Raw genomic sequence first — 19,064 nt, forward strand, 5'->3', positions numbered from 1 at the left:
CTCCCCGTCCGCACCACTGCTTCGTGCCACTAGTGCAAGGCACGCCGCAGCGCCCGGGAAGGGCTGGCAGCCAGCCCCTCTGCCTGCAGGCCCGCTGCTCACCCGCCGCGGGGGGAGACATGGCACACGCTGCTCCTCCTGCTCAGGGACAATGCCCAGAGCTGAGGGGCACCATCAGCGTCCCACCCTGGCCAAGGACTCTTGGTTCACTGCCCCCACCGCCCTCAGGCCTGGCACCGTGACAAGACCCCACACTACCACTGAGGCCAGGTCTGCAGATGGTGTAGCTGTGCCCTGCTCCCTTCCCCAGCCGAGGGCCAGACGTCCCTGCTGGCCCGGCACAGCCATGGGGCTGTGGCTCAGCACTTCAGGGCCTGCTCGTGGGCTCACACCTATCCCCCTTCCCCCCCAGCCCTCTATGGGCAGTTCATCCCAAGCCATGGTGCCCCATCCTTCCATCGTACCAGGAGCTGGGCTTCTACTGCACCAGGGAGAAGGCGGCACAGGACAGAATGGCTAATGCAGGGGACGGTTTGTCAGCTCACTAGCGGTGGTCGTGCGCTCAGGGTGATGCTGCTGTCCCCTCCCACCTCTGCGAGGGGCTCTGGGGCACCCAGCTCCTCCTGATGCCCAGTACAGAGCAGTGCGGGATGCACCCCACTGAGCCCTCCCTGGAAAGACAACACAGTGCAGCTGATTGTACACAAGGGCTTTACTGGGGGCTCGATACAACCCTGCTAGGGTGTAAAGCAACAACCCCCGCGGGGCAGCTCTCCCACCTCCAGGACTCAGCACATCTACCCTCAGCACTTGGGGCTTTCTGCTGAGGGCTTCATCCTGTCCCACGCAGGTAGGATACTGCTGCCCAGCACCAGGAGTCAGTTAAGCCTTGGGGCATGGTGAGGGAGAACAAAGAACGCTGCTCCTCCATACCACCCGGGCTGCAGGAGAGGGTGGGCAGCAACAGGTACACGGGACCCCCCGGGATGTCCTCGATGCTCAGGGAGCCCCTGCTCAAGGCTGGGGCCACCCAGGGCAATCTTGGGGCAGAGGCTACACAGCACCAAGAAACAGCGGGAGCAACTTCAGCCACCCCGTGGCACTGTCCCCAGCTGCTGTAATGCCCTCGTCCCTGCGCAGTGGGGCCTGGCTGCAGGACCCTCTCCCGAGTGCAGCAGCCCTTGCTAGAGGTCTGGGTGTTCTCCCTCGTCACGCTCGGGTGGGGTCTTGCTCTCAGGGGTGGGAGCTTGCGGGGGTGGCAGGGTGGGCAGAGGCCTGGCAGGGGCAAACTGGAACTCCTTAGGCACGGGGGCATCGGGCGTCTCCTTGCGGTAGAAGCCCAGCTCCTGCACCAGCTGGTTGATCTCCTCCCGCGTCATGTCGCTCAGGGGGATTCTCTGCACGCAGACAGGGATTGCAGCCCGGCACCTGCAGCACACCACCCACCCCAGACCCTGCTGCGGCAGCGGGTGCCATGCTGCCTGCTCACCTCCAGCTCCTTGTATTGGTGGCTGAGGAGCACGAGCTCAGGGTCAGCGCCGGGCAGGTGCTTCATCTCCAGGTTATGGCTGGGTGGTGTGTTAAGGAGCAGACAGTGCTGGGCAGACCCATGTAGCCCCCCATCCCATCCCATCCCATCCCATCCCATCCCATCCCATCCCGTGTCACATCCCATTCCCTCCCTTCCCATCCTGTCCTACATCCAATTCCATTCTGTCTCCCATCCTGTCCCATCTCATCCTCCATTGCATCCCGTACCATCCTGTCCCATCCCATCTCATCCTCCAGCTCATCCTTCGTCACATCCCATACCGTCCCCCAACCACCCCATCCTCCACCCCTCATCGAATCCCATCCTCCATCTCATCTCATTCCTCATCCCGTACCATCCTCCAGCCCATCCCTCAGCCCACCCCATCCTCCATCCCATCCCATCCCATCCCATCCCTTACCCTGTCCTCCATCGCATCCCGTCCCGTCCTCCATCCCGTCCCGTCCCGTCCCGTCCTCCGGCCCGCCCCATCCCACATCCCGGCCCCGTCCAGTCCCGTGTCCCGTCCCCGCCGCCCATCCCGGCAGGGCCCCCGCCCCGAGCACTGCCCGCCGCGCAGGCCGGCCGCGGCCGCCGGCGGGTACTAGAGGGGGATGTCCTGGGTGACGAAGGCCTTCACCTGCGGGCAGAGCGGGCGGCCGGGCCCAGCTCAGCGGCGGCGCGGCCCCGGCCCCGCCCGGCCCCCGCCCGGCCCGGTCCCGCGGCACCTACCTCCCTCAGGCGGTTCAGCCGTCACCCGCCGCAGCTCTGCGGGAGGAGACACCGCGTCACCCCGGCGCCCCCACAGCGGCGCCCCCGCCGGCCCCCCCGCCGGCCCCGCGCTCACCTCCACCTTGCCCCGCGCCAGGTCCCGCAGCTCGGCCACGCGGAGCCGGGGGGGTCGCGGGCCGCCCCCCGCCGCCAGCGCCGCCACCAGCAGCGACAGCGACAGCGCCCGCAGCATCCCGCCGCCACGTCACCGGCCGCGCGCGCCGCACGCCCCGCCCCGGCGGGCACGCGCACGCCCACGGCGAGCGGCCGCGGAGGGGCTGAGCGCACGGCGTGCACGCGCGGTGACACACACGCACGCCCTGCGGTCACGCACGCGCTCCCACGCGCAGCCCCCACACCGACGCAGGCCGCGCGCTCGCCCCCCCCCCCCCCGCACTCACGCGCCATGCACGCACGCACACGCCCACGCACGCACACGCCCGGCACTCACACACACGCTCTGCACACGCACGCGCCACGCGCGCACGCCCGGACGCCGTGCACTCACTCACGCCCTCCCTCGCGCTCACGCGCCCTCGCGCGCTCGCACGCCCGCACGCTTTCTGCACGCGCGCGGACGCACACCCCGCAAACACCCCGCGGACGCGCTGCAGCCCCCGCCCCCCCTCCCCCCACCACCATCCCCCCCCGCACCCCCCCGGGCGCGCGCACCCCTGCGCACACCCACCACCAAGGCCGCCCCCCGCGCGCGCGCACCCCGCGCTCCGCGAACGCACGCGCCTGCAGCCCTCCCCGAGCGCCCCCCCCGCTCCGCGCCGGCCCCCGCAGCGACCGCCGCCGCTCCCGCTACCCTCCGCCCTCCCGGAAGAGAAGGGAGAGAGGAAAAGCGGGAGGGACTTGGGGCTTGAAAATGAACTAAACCTGCTTTAACGATACATTAAGAGTAATATTAAAAATAATAATATCAATAATATCAATAATATCAGTATCAGTAATATCAATAGTAAAATAACGAAATATGTGCGATATCTACAAACCCAGTCTCGAGCTCCCAGGATGACAATCGCGCTGGGAAAATCCCGAGCTGGGTGCGCTGACAGCACTCCCGGTGCAGCCCAGGACGCGCTGAACTCACGGCCGGTTTGGTGCCCAGCAGGAAACCCTGCAGAGCTGCCCCCAGCGTGTCCTGGTGCCTGGGGCTGTTCCTCCCCAGGGGCAGGACTTTGCACTTTCCCTGGTTCACCTTCCTAAGGCTCCTGCCAGCCCGTTTCTCCAGCCTGTCCAGGTCCCTCTGGGTGGATGCACGACCCCCGGGTTTATCGGCTCCCCCTCTCGGTTGGGTGTCATCTGCAAACTTGCTGAGGGTGCACTCTGCCCCATCATCCAGGTCAGTAATGAAGATGTTAGACAGGACTGGACCCAGTATTGGCTTCTGGAGCACACCACCAGTTACTGGCCTCCAACTAGACCTTGTGCCACTGACCACCACCCTCTGAATCCAGACATTCAGACAGTTTTCAAGGCACCTCAAAATCTGCTCGTCCAGCTTGTACATCGACAGCGTCTCCAGGAGGATCTGATGGGAGACGGTGTCAAAGGCCTTCCTGAAGTCCAGGTAGACAACATAAACCGCTCTGCCAAGCCAGTCACTTCATCACAGAAGGTGGTCAGGTTGGCCAAGCAGAACTTCCCCTTCGTGAAGCCGTGATGACTCCTCCCAGTGCTCCTCCTCGTTGCTCATGTGCCTGGCAATGGTTCCCAGGACCAGCTGCTCCATCACCTCCCCAGGGCTGGAGATGAGGCTGACTGGCCTCTAGTTCCCTGGGTCCTCCTTTGTGCCCTTCCTGAAGACAGGATTGACATTTGCCCTCCTCCAGTCCTCTCCCAGTTGCCACGATTGATCCCAGATTATTGAGAGTGGCCTTGCGATGAGAGGAGCCAGCTCCCTCAGCGCTCGTGGGTCCATCCCATCAGGGCCCATGGACCAGGTCCTCTTCCACCAAGATCCTCTTCCTATCGTGCTCCAGCCCTCCCCGGGCTCTGGGCTCCTGAAGGCTGGTCTTGCTGGTACAGACCGAGGTGTAGGAGATGTCCGGGACCTCTGCCCTCTCCGTGCCCCGTGTTACTGGGTCCCCTCGCTCCCTGAGACGCACGCGAGTGTGGATGCACCTGAAGTGCACCCATGTGACGCTTTCACGCCTGCCTGTGCAAACAGCTGCCCACCACCACACCCGCACCACCGCACGCGAGTGCAACACGCACACGTGCAGCTGCACGCGCAGCACCTCACCGGGCTGCCGCGAGCGTGAGCGGGCACCGCCAGCTGCAAACACACCCACCGCAGAGCAGGGACACCCGCTGGTGCGCAATCACACAGCGGTCACACGGGTGTGCACGCAGCCGCGCACGCAAAAATGCACACAGGGACATACGCACACAGACGTGCACACAGGCATGCAGGCACTCAGGCACATGTGCACGCGGGAACACATGCGCATACGCATACAGGCGCACACACACGCAGGCACGCATTCGCATGTGTGAATGTATTTCCAGGATTTTCCTCCTAGAAACTCTGCTAAGGCACGTGGAAAATCAGGAGGTGATTGGTGGCAGCCAACGTGGCTTCACCAAGGGCAAGTCATGCCTGACAAATGTGGTGACTTTCTATGACGGGGCTACAGCGTTGGTGGATAAGGGAAGAGCGACTGACATCATCTACCTGGAGTTGTGCAAAGCATTTGACACTGTCCCGCACAACATCCTGGTCTCTAAATTGGAAAGAGATGGGTTTGATGGATGGACCACTCGGTGGATAAGGAACCAGCTGGGTGGCCACACTCAAAGCCTTGCAGTCAACGGCTTGATGTCCCAGTGGTCATCAGTGACAAATGGTGTTCCTCAGGGGTCAGTACTGGGACCGGTGCTGTTTAATGGCTTTGTTGGCGACATGGACAGTGGGATCGAGTGCACCCTCAGCAAGTTTGCCGATGACACTAAGGTGTGTGGCACGGTCGGCGTGCTGGAGGGAAGGGATGCCATCCAGAGGGACCTGGACAGGCTGGAGAGGTGGGTCTGTGCCAACCTCATGACGTTCAACCAGGCCGAGTGCAGGGTCCCGCACCTGGGTCATGGCAATCCCAAGCACAAATCCAGGCTGGGCAGAGAAAGGGTTGGGAGCAGCCCTGCGGAGAAGGACTTGGGGGTGCTGGTGGATGAGAAGCTCAACACGACCCGGCAACGTGCGCTGGCAGCCCAGAAACCCCCCGCAGCCCGGGCTGCATCAAAAGAAGCGTGGCCAGCGGGGGTGATTCTGCCCCTCTGCTCCGCTCTGGGAGACCCCCCTGCAGTGCTGCCTCCAGCGCTGGGGCACCAACAGCAGAAGGACACGGAGCTGTTGGAGCGGGGCCAGAGGAGGCCCCGGAGCTGCTGGGAGGGCTGGAGCCCCTCTGCTGGGAGGACAGGCTGAGAGAGCTGGGGGGGTTCAGCCTGGAGAAGAGAAGGCTCCGCGGAGACCTTGGAGCCCCTTCCAGTCCCTAAAGGGGCTCCAGGAAAGGTGGGGAGGGGCTCTGGAGCAGGGAGGGGAGCCACAGCATGAGGGCTAATGGTTTTACACTGGGAGAGGGGAGATTGAGATGAGATCTGAGGAAGCAATTCTTTGCTGTGAGGGCGGTGAGCCCCTGGCCCAGGTTGCCCAGAGAAGCTGTGGCTGCCCCATCCCTGGAGGGGTTCAAGGCCAGGTTGGACGGGGCTTGGAGCGACCTGGGCTGGTGGGAGGTGTCCCTGCCCAGGGCAGGGGGTGCCACTGGGGGGGCTTTAAGGTCCCTTCAACCCGAACCATGCTGTGACTCCATGGTGCGCGCACGCGCAGCCACACACGCACGCGGGCGGATGCGCGCGCGCCAGGACAGCCGCGTACGCGCAGGGGCCGCTCCGCTCCTCGCGCCGGCGGAGGGGCAGGGGGTGAGGGGTGCGGGGTGGGGGGGACACAGAGGAGGAGGCGGGGCAGCAGCTGTCACGTGAGCGGGGCGGGGCGGTGGCAGGTGCGCGCCGGGGGGGTCGGGGCGGCGGGGTGGCTCGCGCCGCTCCTGCGCCTTTAAGGCGCTGGGCAGGTGGCGGGGGGCGCTCACAGCGCGGTGGGGCCGGGCCGGGCGGTGAGGGGAGCGCGGCGCCGGGCCGGGCGGTCGCTCGCTCGGGTCTCCCGCCCATGGAGCCGGCCCGGCGCGGTAGCACGGATCAGGGCTCGGCCGCCTCCCTGGGGCCCCGGCCCGGCCCCCCGCGGGGCTCCGCGCCCGCCGCCTCCCCCCCCTCACGGCCGGTGACCTTCGGCCCCGGGAGCTCGGTCCGGCCCCAGCCCGACGGCGGGGCGCCGGCGGCGCCTTTCCTCGGCGGCGGCGTCCCGGGCGCCCGCAGGAGCTCCCGGCCGGACGCCTCCTGCGACCCCTTCCCCTACGGCTGCCCGCGGCCCGGGGAGGCGCAGCGCGGTGGGCCCGAGGAGCGGGCCCTGGGCCGGGCTGCCCAGCCCCTGTCGCTGGAGGTTGGCCGGGCCCAGCCGGAGGGGGCTGGCGGGCCCCATGCCTTCCCGCTGCCCCCCAGCCCGGGAGTCTCGCCGGCCCGCTCTGCCGTGCTGTCCCCGGTGGCGCCGGGCCGGCCCGCCTTCCCCGAGCTCGGTTCCCTGGAGCATGCCGCTCCCGGGAAGCCGGTGCCCGCCGAGCGGAGGGAGACGCTCCCCAAGGCGGAATCCAGCGACCACATTTCGGCCTGGGCGGGCTCCTCGCCCAGGGCCACCATCCTGCCCAAAGCCGTCTCCAGCGAGTTCATCGCCAGCGGGCGGGTGGGCCTGTCCAAGCCGGCAGCCCTCTCCAAACCGGAGCCGGAGGAGCTCTCCCTCTTCGGGAGGTCCCTTGGCCTGCCAAGCCCCAGCGACTCCTGCAACACGCTCCTCGGCTGCTCGGGAAGGGTCCCGGAGGATGGCTCGTTCTGGTGAGCGGTGTTGCTGTGGGGGGAGAGCAGGGGGGAGTGATGCTGGGCTGAAGCTAGCCTTGCTGCGAAGCAGCGAGCGAAGCCTCTGGGCCGGAGTTGCCTCTTTCTTCCTGCTGTGGATGGTGTTCAGCTGGAGGAGATCTGGGGTGAGGGGCTATGAATGAGCAGGGTTCACTGGGGGGAAGGGTGCCCAGTGCCCGCTGTCTGCGCAGGCAGTGTTCAGGGGAGCGGGTGCTGCGTGGGGTGGCGTGTCAGAGGCACAGGCTGTGGAGCGAGTGCCATCTGCCCCTGCTGCCCCTGAGCTCTGGAAATGATGTGGCGCTACCCTCCCTTGCTGCTGGAACACGTCCCCTGTGACTGAGACTCATCCTCGCACTGCCGAAAGAGCCCGCGGGCTGCTGGCGCATGCTGCGTAATGGCATTAATGTGTTGTGACTGATGGTGGCTTTGCACTGGTGAAGGACACCGCTGTTGGGGCTTGCAGTGCTGCTGTGACATCTGATGGCCTGGCCTTTGGGGCTGGCTGTGCTCTGGGGCAGAGTCTGGGGGCTGAGGTCTGGATCCTTTTCCCCAGGAGCCCGAGGGATGCGTGATTCCTGGGGAAGGGAGAGGAAGCGGTTTTCCGGGGACACCCTGTCTTACAGGCTGCCTGCTGTGCCAGTCTGCCTGTCTCAGTCGTCGGTGATGAAAACGAGGGCTCTTTGTGCTGATTTCTAGAATTTCACCAGGGCTTGGGTTACAGCGGGGCTTGCCATGCACTGAGGTGCAGACCCTGGGGGAATTTAGACACAAGGACCCGTTTCCCTCACGTGGGAGTTAAGGACCTGGTGTATGTGCCCTAGCAGAGCTTCAGCTGTGTCCACTGCTGTTGCAGGCAGAAAGCTCCCTTGGTGGAGCTGGGGGCTGACTGGGGGTGGGGAAGACCTCTGAGCCACAGTGTTAGCCTGTTCTTCCTCTGTCCTCCCAAGCATCACAGTGGTCACCTGGAACGTGGGCACAGCCATGCCCCCGAATGATGTGACATCCCTGCTGCACCTCAACACAGGCGAGACAAATGATGTGGACATGATCGCCATTGGGTAAGAGGGTGAGGTGCAGGGCCCCTTCCCTGCCCTGCCGCATCCTTTTTTTTTGGGATTCCTGTAGCAATGGAGGGTGGGGAATGGAAGAGCTGCAGCCCAAATGTCCACTGGGGCATGGTGAGCAGGGAGGGGCGTGCATCGCAAGTGGTAAAATAACAGAAAAGGTGATGGAGCATCAGCTCCTAGTAAAATGGGAGTCCTAAGAGGAACTGAAATACTTGAATCCTGAGCAGCCTTGAACCCTTGAAGAGCCTGTGGCTGGCTATGCTGTGCAGAGCTGGGCCTCGGCGAGCGCTGCTCTTGCTGTGAGCCCTGTCAGTCCTGGCGTCAGGTCCGTAGAGGCATTTAACTTGCCTGACGGAGTCCTCCGGGAGCATTTTCCTCATCTCAGCTTTTGCCCATGGTATGCAGGCCTCAAGGGCAAGAATCTGCTGTTCTCTCACAGCTGGGTTGGCCCTGTGCCCCTGGCAACACTTAACTGCTAGCAAGGCAGCACTGTGGTGGTGTGGTAAGGCTGTATTGGCGTGGCTGGCAAGGCAAGCTCTGCCAGAGTCTAAGGGCAAACTGGTCCCTCAGGGTTTGCTGTGGTATGTGTGGATTCCTGCGAAGACCAGGGAGACATGCTGCCTTTGTACAGGGAGCAAGAAGCGGCCTCTGTCCGTGGGCATAGTATGGAGGAGCTGGATCTGCCTCCAGGATGCTCCCAGGGACTCCCCCAGCGCTCCTCTCCCCGGGGAGAGAGTGGTGTAAGGCTGAGGCTGCCTGAGCTACAGTGCTGTGTTGGAGACAGTCTCCTGGTGCCCTCAGCCTTACGGACCAGCAGGATGAGACTGTGTGGGGCTGTGGAGGTAGACCCAAGCCTGGATGGATGGGGCAGGGGGTGTAGCTGACAGCAAGGAACTTCCTGGGACTGTGTCCTGCTGCTCCCCACCTCCAGGGCGTCTCTGCCTGGCTGCATTCTTCCCTCTAACCCATGTTTTTGTGCCCTGAGTACTTGATATTTTTGGGCAAGACATTTCCTGATTCTGCTGTTCTCTGTGGACATTATCCTTCCCTCTCTTCACTAATTGCTGAGCTGGGAGGAGCACTATTAACCTTCTGTTTGCTGCTGCTCTGAGGTGGCTAGGATGCATCTGGACATCGTGAGCTGAAGTACCGGTGAGACTTGGCCTCTCTGTAGAGACCAATGCAGCTGAAATGTCCTGTAAGCCCCTCTTGCACCTAGAGATAGGCTCTAGAGTGCTGCCCAGCCCTGTGCAGCTGAACTGCTCCTGCCTTGTGGGTTCAGGGCCACTTGTGCCTTCTGCTAGCACAGGGCCCAGTATCACTGGAGCGACAATATGGCTGGTTTGTGCTCTAAACCCCCCTTGAACTGCCATTCCTGCCCTGGCCCAGCTGCCCAGCGCTGTGCTTTGGCACCTCTCCCAAGGAGCTCCTGATAGCTGGGACCCAGACACCTCCCTGGTGTGGCTGAGGGACCTGTCCCTTTCCTCACAGGCTGCAAGAGGTGAACTCTAAGATAAACAAGCGCCTGAAGGATGCCCTCTTCACAGATCAGTGGAGTGAGCTCTTCATGGATGCACTGAGTCCCTTCCACTTCGTCCTGGTAAGGAGGTCCCAAAGGGACTGGGCGGCCGGTGTTCCCTCTGCCTGCCAGGCAGGTGGGGCACAGGGAGGGAGAGTTGGACTGCAGGGACAGAGGGATGGACTGCTGGAGGGACGGACTGCTGCCATCCAGGCAGTGTGTGGGGCCTGACCTGAGGGCTAGTGGTGCATCTCACCAGTGTGCCCTCTAGCCTGTGCCACCCTGCTTCCTTTCCTGTGCCTTAGGCTTCCCCTGTGGTGCTTTGGGGACACTTCTTGTTGCCCGCTGCATCGCAGCAGAGCGAGGAGGTGAATGTGGGAACAAGTCTGTGCTTCTGGCAGCAGCCTGTGGGTCCCAGGGCACTTGCCCCAGAACATACATGAGCCTTAGCATTGCTGGGCTTCTCAGCTGTCAGTATTCAGGAGGGCGTGCGTAGATCTCTGAACTAAATGTGCTGTTAGTCATCTGCAAGATGAGGGGCATGCAAAGGATGGAGGTACTGCCCTTATGCGCTGGAGGTGGGGGAAGTTGTCCCTGCTTCTACAGGCTCTGCTGTGGCTACCATCCCTGCTTCAGTCCCTGCTCTCATTCCAGGTCAGCACGGTCCGTATGCAAGGTGTGATCCTACTGGTATTTGCCAAATACTACCACCTCCCCTTCCTGCAGGACATCCAGACAGACTGCACGAGGACGGGGCTGGGAGGCTACTGGGTGAGTGTGGCCCCAGGGGAGGTGGCAAGGGGCTGGCTTCCCGAGGAATCATGGGCTTTTCTTGGTGCAGGGCAACAAGGGTGGGGTGAGCGTTCGTCTCTCCATCTTCGGCCACATGGTCTGCTTCCTGAACTGCCACCTGCCAGCACACCTGGAGAAGGCGGAGCAGCGCAAGGAGGACTTTGCCACCATACTGCACATGCAGCAGTTTGAGGGGCATGCTGCCAGCGGCATCCTGGACCACGAGTGCGTACCCCACCACTTTGCTCCCCAGTCTGGGCCAGGGCTTTAGTGCCAGCCCCCATCCTTGACCGCTTCCAGATAGGGTCTGGGGTCTGTCCCCTGAATCCCAGCACAGCTTGGAGAATGGGGTCTTGTCTGCAGAGCTACAAGACCGTCCTGTGGCCCAGTGGGGACCCAGCACGATGGGGTAGGTGTTAAGAGGGGTCCTTGGTCTCCCCTGGGGCACATCCTGGCCTGGTGCAGCTCCTGCCATACTGGTGCTGTTGGGTTTGGGACTGGTGAGGTGGGGGGCCCGGCTCTGCCCCAGTGTCTTGGCTGTGCAGTCGGACTCCGGTAGGTGCTTTATGGTGGAAGTTTCCACCCTTGGTTTCTGCCCAGGGAAGTCAGGCCCCTTTGGTTAATGGTGCATGGTCCTATGTGAGGAATCCTGGCAGGGCTGGCAGCTGGCCAGGCAGTTGGCTGAGTGCTGACCTTCGCTGGCGCTTCTGAGAGCGCCTGTGCTGCAGGCTGAGGATGTTTTCCCCCTGCTGTGCTGCCCGGCTCCCGTAGCCTCTGCCCTTCCATCCCGTCGCCCTCCCTCCCACCCACAGCCTTGTGTTCTGGTTTGGGGATCTCAACTTCCGCATCGAGAGCCTTGACATCCGCTTTGTGAAGTACGCCATCGACAGCAACATTCTGAGCCAGCTCTGGGAGAAGGACCAGGTGAGAGGGATGGGCATGCCGCTGCGCCTCCACAGGGCCCTGCGTGGCACTGGGCTCTTATCAAAACTGCACGTGCAGCTGTGGGACAGGGCATGTCCCCTTGCTGCCTCTGCGGTGCAAAGGGTCCTGGCTCTGTGGGGAAGGGGCAGCACAGTCCCAGGATGGTCTCTATGGGAGCTGGGCACGCGCTTCCTTTATCAGTGTGCTAGGAGGAGCTGGGGCATCGGGTCTACGGACTTGCTGCTTGCGTGGCATGGACAAACCCCAAGAGCTCTGTGGGACTGGCAGCAGTGGGGCAGGGATGACTGCGTGCTGTGGGTGGAGAGGTCTGGGGGGCTTGCGGAGGGGTCTGGCCATGGGGTCTGGTGTGCTCCCCGACCTGCTCTCTTTCCCACAGCTGAACATTGCCAAGAGCACCTGGCCTGTCCTCAGTGGCTTTCAGGAAGGACCCCTGAACTTCCCGCCTACCTTCAAGTTTGACGTGGGCACCAACAAGTATGACAGCAGGTAGGAGAGCAGAGCTCAAGTGTGTGCTGGGCCTGGGAGTGGGTGGCATGGCTGAGAGATGCAAGAGTGCTGGGGCTCAGAGCCAGGGCGGGCACTGGTGACGTTGTGGATGGACGCGGGGAGCCACGCTGGGGCGGGCACAGGCTGTTCTGGGGGTGGCAGGCTGGAACGCAACTGTCGTGCTGGTGCCAGCGCAGGTCTGTCCCTGCAGCCACACTGAACCGTGTGCCAAGACGAACTGCATTCCCTGCCCACACGTGCTGTAGTACTAGGGGGAGGCAGTTTGGGGTGGAGCCCGCTGCCCCCTGCCAGGCAAGAGATGCCCCTCTGTGCCCCGCAGTGCCAAGAAGCGAAAACCTGCCTGGACTGACCGCATCCTCTGGAAGATCAAATCTCCCAGTGTCGGGCTTGGTGCGGGCGGGCGCCGGCCCAGCCGGAGCGTGCTGTCGGTGAGCCAGCTCTGCTACTGCAGCCACATGGAGTACAGCATCAGCGACCACAAGCCGGTAGCTGCCATCTTTGCAGTGCAGGTGAGCACTGCCCACAGCCGTGGGGCACACAGACAGGAGCTACAGGGGTGAGAAGCCCAGCCAGCATGTGCAGCGTGTGATGGGGTGTGTGGGGCTTATTTTGGTTTTGTTTGGTAAGCTTGGCTGTCTTGCCACTGTGGCTGGGGCCTGCTGTTGGTCTATGCGTGAGGGCCCAGCCCTAGCCAGGCGCCCTGGGCAGCAGGGGCGGCTCTCTTTGGCATGCCCTTGTTTACCATGTATGTGTCTCTGACAGTTTGCTTCCAAGGCAGACAAGCCTCCGGTTGAGATTTATGTGGCTGACGAATGGAGCAGGCCTGAGCAAGCAGTTGTCAGGTACAAGATGGCTGCTGGCTTCCACCGGAGCTCCTGGGACTGGATAGGACTCTACCGGGTAGGGGCTTGGGGGCTGGAGGGGGTGGGGAGCACTGCATAGCACCGCGGGGGTCCCTTCTGAGCTACCCCCTGCCAGTGGACACAGGAGTGCATGGCGTGGACCTGTGCTCTCTGCTCTTGCGGGCCCTCGGAGCAGCAGGATTTGGCCCTGCTTCATGAGGCTCGGATCCAGCAGTTCCTTCTTCCTCTTGTTCTGGGCCCCGTGGGGTTCAAAGCCTGGCACTCCTGGGGGCCAGGGCACTGCGGGGTGGGTGCCAGGCAGCTCCTGTGCAAGGAGAGGGGGTTGAGTGAGAGGAGAGCAAAGTCCAGGTGTGGCAGATGGTGCCGAGCAGGGCTGATGTTCCCTTGTTCACCTGCGTTCTCCCATGTACGTGCACACAGGTGGGTTTTCGGCATCCTAAAGACTACGTGTCCTATGTCTGGGCCAGGAGCGATGACGGAGAGCGCTGCCTGGAGAAGCAGCTGTGTGCACAGGTGAGCTGGGGCCAACCCTGCTGTCTCACTGGGCGCATGTGCCCCATGGTGGGGGGACAACGGCCCCTCTGTGCCCCTCATGGGGCAGGAGGGCAGCTCCTTATTATTTTGTGCTGAGCCTTGGGTAGGCCCACTGTGCTGGCGTCAGGGATTTCTGCTCTCAGTTGGGGCTGGAAGTGGGAAGGGGCATCCCTGGTGCCCATCCCTGGTGCCCATCAGTTGTCTCTGGGCTGCAGGTGATGTTCTCGGAGGAGGTGCTTCCCAAGGGGAAGGGCGAGTACATACTTGGATACTACAGCAACACCTCCAGCAGCATCGCTGGCGTGACTGAGCCCTTCCAGGTCAGCATGGCCAAGAGGCAAGGGTGAGGGGCTGAGGGAGGCAGGGGGTATGTGTGTAGGGGTCCCCCACAGCCCCCTGTGTGGATCAGCCAGCAGTGCTGATGCAGGGGTACAGATCTCCCTGCCCAGGTCGGAGGAGGGCAGCAGCCCCACAGACAGCTCAGGCAGCAGCTCAGAAGAGGAGGATGACAGCACGCTTGTCCTGCTGGCCCCCAAATCCCGTAGCCCCAGCCCGGGCAAGATGAAACGGCACCGGAGCCGAAGCCCCAGCCTGGCCAAGTTCCAAGGCCTCATCCTGCGGCCGTCGAGCAGGGACAGGGGTACAAGCCGCAGCCCTTCACCCCAGAGCCGCCGAGGCCTCCCTGGGGACATCCCCACCATCCACCTGCCCCAGGAGGAGCCGGGGTGCTGTGGAGCCAAAGCCAAGGAGCTAGGGCGGGCAGCCGACAGCCAGGAGGGCAGCTCCTTCTACCAGACTGCGCAGGAGCGGGGTGGCTCCCGGCGTGTCTCTGCTGACAACCCCCTGGCCAGGGCTGACCCCAGGAACCTGGGCCTGCTGCCCGCTCTCCGCCTGGAGATGATTGACCAGGCCATGGGCCGGCGGAGGGAGAGTGCAGATCAGGGCTACCCCTGCCGGAGGATGAGCCCCACCAGCCCCCCAGGCTGCAGCACTTCCCCAAAGGAGGGAAGGAGCCCCCAGGAGCTGGACAGCCATAGCTGTGCCATGGGCCGCTGATGCAGTGGCCCCCTTCCCTGTAGCACCCTTGCTGTGTACTTTCCTGCTGAGACGTCCCTCCCTTATTTATTGCAGTGACCCCTCACCCCCGTTGTGTGCCTGGCAGGGGCCTCCCCCTGCTCCCCCCAGCCTGAGCTGCTGCCCTGGCCCTTGCAGGGCTGGGAGGCGTCACAGGGGAGGGCAAGGCTGGTCCAGTGTGTGTGTAGGGGGGAAGCCCCTTGTGAAATTCAAAGTGCAAGACCCTTCAGTCCTATGGGAGAAAGGCTGGCCTCGCACCTGGGGTGGGACAGGAGGCCAGGGCAGGGTTCTGGTGGCAATGGTGATGGGCATAGAGTGAGGACCACCCCAGGGTACCCCTGAGATCAAAGCTTGCTCCTTCCCTGCTGCCTCCATTGTGCCTCAGCCTTGGACGTAGTGCAAATGACAAAATAAACCATCCTGGCCCACCCCAGCTGCACTGTGCTTACTGCAGGCGTGCAGGATCAGCCCCGGGGGTGGGGGGGCGCGCAGTGTGAACAGGAGCAGCGGGCTCAGCCCTGGCACCACACACCATGCTCACATCACCCTTTATTCATCTTCTGCTGCACACAGAGCCCTGGGCCTACCCCTGGCTGCTACCCGCTCCTTGCTCTAGGGCTGGGAACCAGAGCAGACCCCAGCCCTCCCGGATCCCCTCCCAGCCTGTCTGGGGAAGGGGGCCAGGATCACCCTACAGGGCTTGCCCCCCACCCTTTCCCCCCTTCCCCCCCCCCAGCTGAAGAGGCACAAATCCAAGGGTGGGGGGAACCTGCCCTACCCTCCTGGGACAACAGGGAAGGGAGATACTGAGTTTCCCCTTTCCCAAGCCCTCCTGTTCCTTTCCCTGCGCTTTGGTGCTTATGAGTGGCAGCTATAGCCACCCCCTGCAGCCACAGCTCCTTGAGTGGCTTCTCAGTCCCTCTGCTCCAGCTGTGACCCCCCCCAGCTCCATAGTCATGCCAGCAGCCATGCTCAGTGCCATCCTTTGTCTCAAGAACCAGAAATCAAGCATCTCCACCCTGTGGCTGCTGCACAGCATGTCCTCCTCCCCATGCAAGGCAGTGCTTCTCGGGCATCATCGGGGCACCACATAAGCACCCGGCTTCTGCTCCAAGGCCAGCTGCAGGCATCGCTCATAGAGGGTGTCACCACTGTCCTGTGTCTTCCAGTCTGGATGCTTGGCCTTGGAGGTCGCATGTGGAAGACCCCAGCACCTCAGGGTCTTTTTGAGGTGCCGCGCAGGTACTAGCACAGCTCGGGTTGTTGTGTTACAGCTGCCGGAGAAGCAAAGCTGTGAGCATCACTGTAACACTGCACCACTGACAGCCATTGCTGTCCACCCACCACTCACAACGCAGCAGCACAGGGGCTAACGCTTGCAATGCCAACTTCATGCCAAGCCTGCAGGACAGCACCCAGCCCCACCAGGGCATCCCTCCTGCCCACGCAGGGTAGGAAGCCCCACACAGGCCACCCTCCCTTGACCCTCCTCACTTACTTGTCCTGTGGCCCCTTGCCTGGGCTGCAGTCAGTGGTCGGCTCCAGAACAAAGCAGTTCATGGCCATGTGGTCAGCCAGGACAGCCACCTCCATGCCACTGAGGTCCCTCGCCCTGCGCAGGGACCGTGCCAGCCTGCGGGCACAGGAGGGCAGCAGTCAGCAGCTGCTGGCCAGGGTGGGCATGTGGCTGGGTCCCACCTCACCTGACCCCAAACTGTCTGCACAGTGCCCTGCGATGGTGGGAAAAGCCCTGCCTTTTCCTCCTGGGCACGCACCTGCGAGTGCAGTTGCAGTGGAAGAGCATCTGGGTGCCTGTGTTGCGCAGCTGGTACTTCACTTCATGAGGGGCGATCTGGTGCTTGCACTTATCCAGGTGCTTGTAGCGCCTGCACGCCCTGGGCAGGCCTGAGGACAGCGGGGTGGTGAGGGGCTCTGCTGGCACGCAGCTGCACCGGGCTGAGGCCTTGGGACGCCTGGTGCGCGCTCTGCCCGCCGCAGTGCACGCTCTGCCCCCAGCACCGACTCACCGGGCCGCCTGCGCTCCTTCACGGCGGGCACAAGGGTGGCTCCGCAGCACCCTGTGGCCAGGCTGGATCCGATGCTGCCATCCTGAGTGCGGGCCATGCAGGCAGGGCGCGCTGAGCCCCCAGCCCCGTGCTGTGCTCCTCCTGGCAGTCGCTTTCTTCCAGCAAGGTCCTGTTCTAACACGGTCACTGCTGGTGGGGCACTGGGCTCCAGCCTCCACTGCGCTGCTGGGTGCCTGGTTGTGGGCTCAGCCTTGTCCCTGGCGGACGCAGGGGACAAGGCACCTGGGCCCCACGGCTGTTGGGCTGTCGCAGGTCTCTGTGCCTGGAGGAGCCCAGGCTTTTGCCTCAGTCCTTGTCGGAGCCGCTTGCGCCCTACTCTAGAGGGCTTCTTTCCCTTGCCCGGGGGCTGCGCAGCAGGGCTGCCCGTCTCCTGCGCGGGCAGGCTGTGGTGGTACTGATTCTGCTGCACCATCCTGGCCAGGGGTACCACACCGTAACGCTCACACCTGGGGACACCGCGTGCCATAAGGCCCCGCACACCAGCCCCAGACGTGCCCTGCTGCAGCCCTCGGGGCAGGCAGGCGGGGCGCGGGGGGGCCGCCCCCGGGGCACTCACCCTCCCCACCAGTGCCACTGGACGCACTCCTCGCTCTCCTCCAGCACGAAGCACGGCACCTCCAGCAGGTTGAAGAAGGTGACGCCGATGATGTTGGAGATGGTGTCGTTGAGGGCCAGCAGGCACTGCCGGAACCTGCGGGGCAGACGGGGTCGGTGAAGAGGCCCGGCGGCCCCCGGCGTGGCCCCCCCGCTCTCGGCCCGGCCGCCGGCGCACCTGGCGTCGCAGTCGCAGTGGGAGACGGTGTGAAGGCGGTAGTTGCGGATGCCGTAGTTGAACTGCAGCGCCGCGATCTGCGCCGAGCACTGGTCGTGCTCCCGGCAGCAGCGGTCGGGGCCGCGGAACAGACCTGCGGGCGGCAGCCGGTGAGCGCGGCCCCGCCGGGAGGGTGGGGAGCGCGCGCCCGCCGCCGCCGCCCCCGCCCCCGCCCGCCCCCGTACCCAGCTCGCTGGCGTTTCCTGCCGAGTTGCCGGCGCCGCACCACAGCGTGCCCGGCAGCGTCCAGCCCCGCCGGCGGCGGCGGCGGGGGGGGAGCCCTGCGGGCGGCGCGGGGTCGGCGCAGGCGGCCCGGCGCCGCCAGAGCGCGGCCAAGTCCCGCCGCAGCGCGGCGCCGGGGGCGGCGTGCGGGCGGCGGGCGCAGGCGGCGCGGAAAGCGCGGACCAGGCGCGGGTCGCGGCGGGTCCAGCAGGCGCGGAGGCGGCCGCGCCCGGCCCAGGCGCTCTCCACCAGGGCGGCCGGGCCGGGGCCGGCGCTCAGGAAGGCCACGTAGCGCGCGCCGCCCGCGCCCACCGCCCGCCGCGCGCACACGGCGCCGCCGGGCCAGGCGCGCGCGCACACGCACAGCGCCGCGCAGGCCAGCAGCGCGCGCGCCCACATCCCGCGGCGCCGCGCGCCCACCCTCCCCCCGCCCCGCGCGCCCGGCTTTAAGCACGCGCCCGGCGGCGGATCCAGCGCTGATTGGGCCGCGCCGCGCCGGCCCCGCCCCGGGGGAAGGCCGGCGGCGGCGGGGCGCAGCCGGTAACCCCCGCCCGGCCCCCCCCCCCCCCCCCCCCCCCCGCCCGGGCCGGCCCCCTCCCGTGTGGCCCCTGTCGGACTCCCCCCACCCCGCCCGCGCACAGCCCCTACCCCCCCCCCCCCCCGCCCCGTCCCGGGCATCCTCTGCCCGTGCACCCCCTCCCTGGGCACCCCGGGCTGGACGCCTCGCCAGCTGCGGCTCCGCCGGAACCTGCGGCTGCGGTTCTGGTTGCAGAACCCCGAGGCGGGCAGCGGCGCCGGGCGGCGGTGTGCGTGCCGGTGCGTGCAGGTGGCTTCACAGCCGCCTCGTGCACGCGCGTGCCCTGCGGGGGGTGGGGGGTGAGCGGGTGCCCGTCTCCCCCGCGCGCCCAACCCCGCGTATGCACCTGCGCGGGGCGCGGGCCGGTGCGTGCAGGGGGATGCTGTGTACGGTACAGGCCGCGGAGCTCCCGCCCTCTCCAGCCCCCGCTGAAGCCGCCCCAGGGCCCAGCACCGTGTCTGGCCAGGCGTCGAGTGTCTCAAAGGACGGAGGCTCCGCAGGCTCCCCGGGCACCCTGTGCTAGTGCTTGAACTTCACGGTACAAAGGCGCTTCCTGCTGTTCAAAAGGAACCTCCCGTGTCCCAGTTTGTGCCCGTTGTGCCTTGTCCTGTCACTGGGCACCACTGGGAAGAGCCAGGCTCTGTGCTTTTTGCACCCTCCCTGCAGGTATTTCTATACATTAATAAGATCCCCCCAAACTTCGCCCGCGCCGGGCTGAGCAGACCCAGCTGTCGCAGCCTCTCCTCACAGGAAAGATGCTCCAGGCCCTTCACCACCATCATGGCCCTTTGCTGGAGTC

At 64.9% G+C, this 19,064-nt stretch overlaps 3 protein-coding genes across 4 annotated transcripts; 1 reads left to right on the forward strand and 2 right to left on the reverse strand.

Annotated features, from left to right (window-relative positions):
* Positions 1–130: 130 nt before the first annotated feature.
* On the reverse strand, positions 131–2,663 carry SELENOM (selenoprotein M). 2 transcript variants are annotated; one of them, XM_063350936.1, is made up of 5 exons: positions 2,379–2,663; positions 2,264–2,299; positions 2,137–2,171; positions 1,490–1,568; positions 131–671 (listed from the first exon to the last, which is right to left on the reverse strand). In XM_063350936.1, exons 1-5 carry the CDS (start codon positions 2,493–2,495, stop codon positions 537–539), a joined length of 402 nt encoding a protein of 133 aa, XP_063207006.1. In that variant the 5' UTR covers positions 2,496–2,663; the 3' UTR covers positions 131–536. The 2 variants fall into 2 exon arrangements, with proteins under 2 accessions (XP_063207006.1, XP_063207005.1); XM_063350935.1 differs by lacking the exon at positions 131–671 and adding an exon at positions 695–1,397 and having other exon boundaries at positions 2,379–2,638.
* Positions 2,664–6,281: 3,618 nt separating this feature from the next.
* INPP5J (inositol polyphosphate-5-phosphatase J) lies at positions 6,282–14,999 on the forward strand. Its single transcript, XM_063351191.1, has 12 exons — positions 6,282–7,246; positions 8,215–8,325; positions 9,826–9,934; positions 10,508–10,624; positions 10,695–10,870; positions 11,458–11,569; positions 11,967–12,076; positions 12,417–12,606; positions 12,860–12,997; positions 13,381–13,473; positions 13,710–13,814; positions 13,930–14,999. Exons 1-12 carry the CDS (start codon positions 6,471–6,473, stop codon positions 14,548–14,550), a joined length of 2,658 nt encoding a protein of 885 aa, XP_063207261.1. The 5' UTR covers positions 6,282–6,470; the 3' UTR covers positions 14,551–14,999.
* A 346-nt stretch (positions 15,000–15,345) lies between these two features.
* On the reverse strand, positions 15,346–18,087 carry PLA2G3 (phospholipase A2 group III). The gene is made up of 7 exons (XM_063351143.1): positions 17,652–18,087; positions 17,428–17,560; positions 17,212–17,346; positions 16,596–17,101; positions 16,344–16,473; positions 16,067–16,201; positions 15,346–15,842 (listed from the first exon to the last, which is right to left on the reverse strand). Exons 1-7 carry the CDS (start codon positions 18,085–18,087, stop codon positions 15,644–15,646), a joined length of 1,674 nt encoding a protein of 557 aa, XP_063207213.1. The 3' UTR covers positions 15,346–15,643.
* Between the last annotated feature and the right edge of the window lie 977 nt (positions 18,088–19,064).

This window comes from Chroicocephalus ridibundus, chromosome 13, assembly GCF_963924245.1.
Source record: "Chroicocephalus ridibundus chromosome 13, bChrRid1.1, whole genome shotgun sequence".
Taxonomy (NCBI): Eukaryota; Metazoa; Chordata; class Aves; order Charadriiformes; family Laridae; genus Chroicocephalus; species Chroicocephalus ridibundus.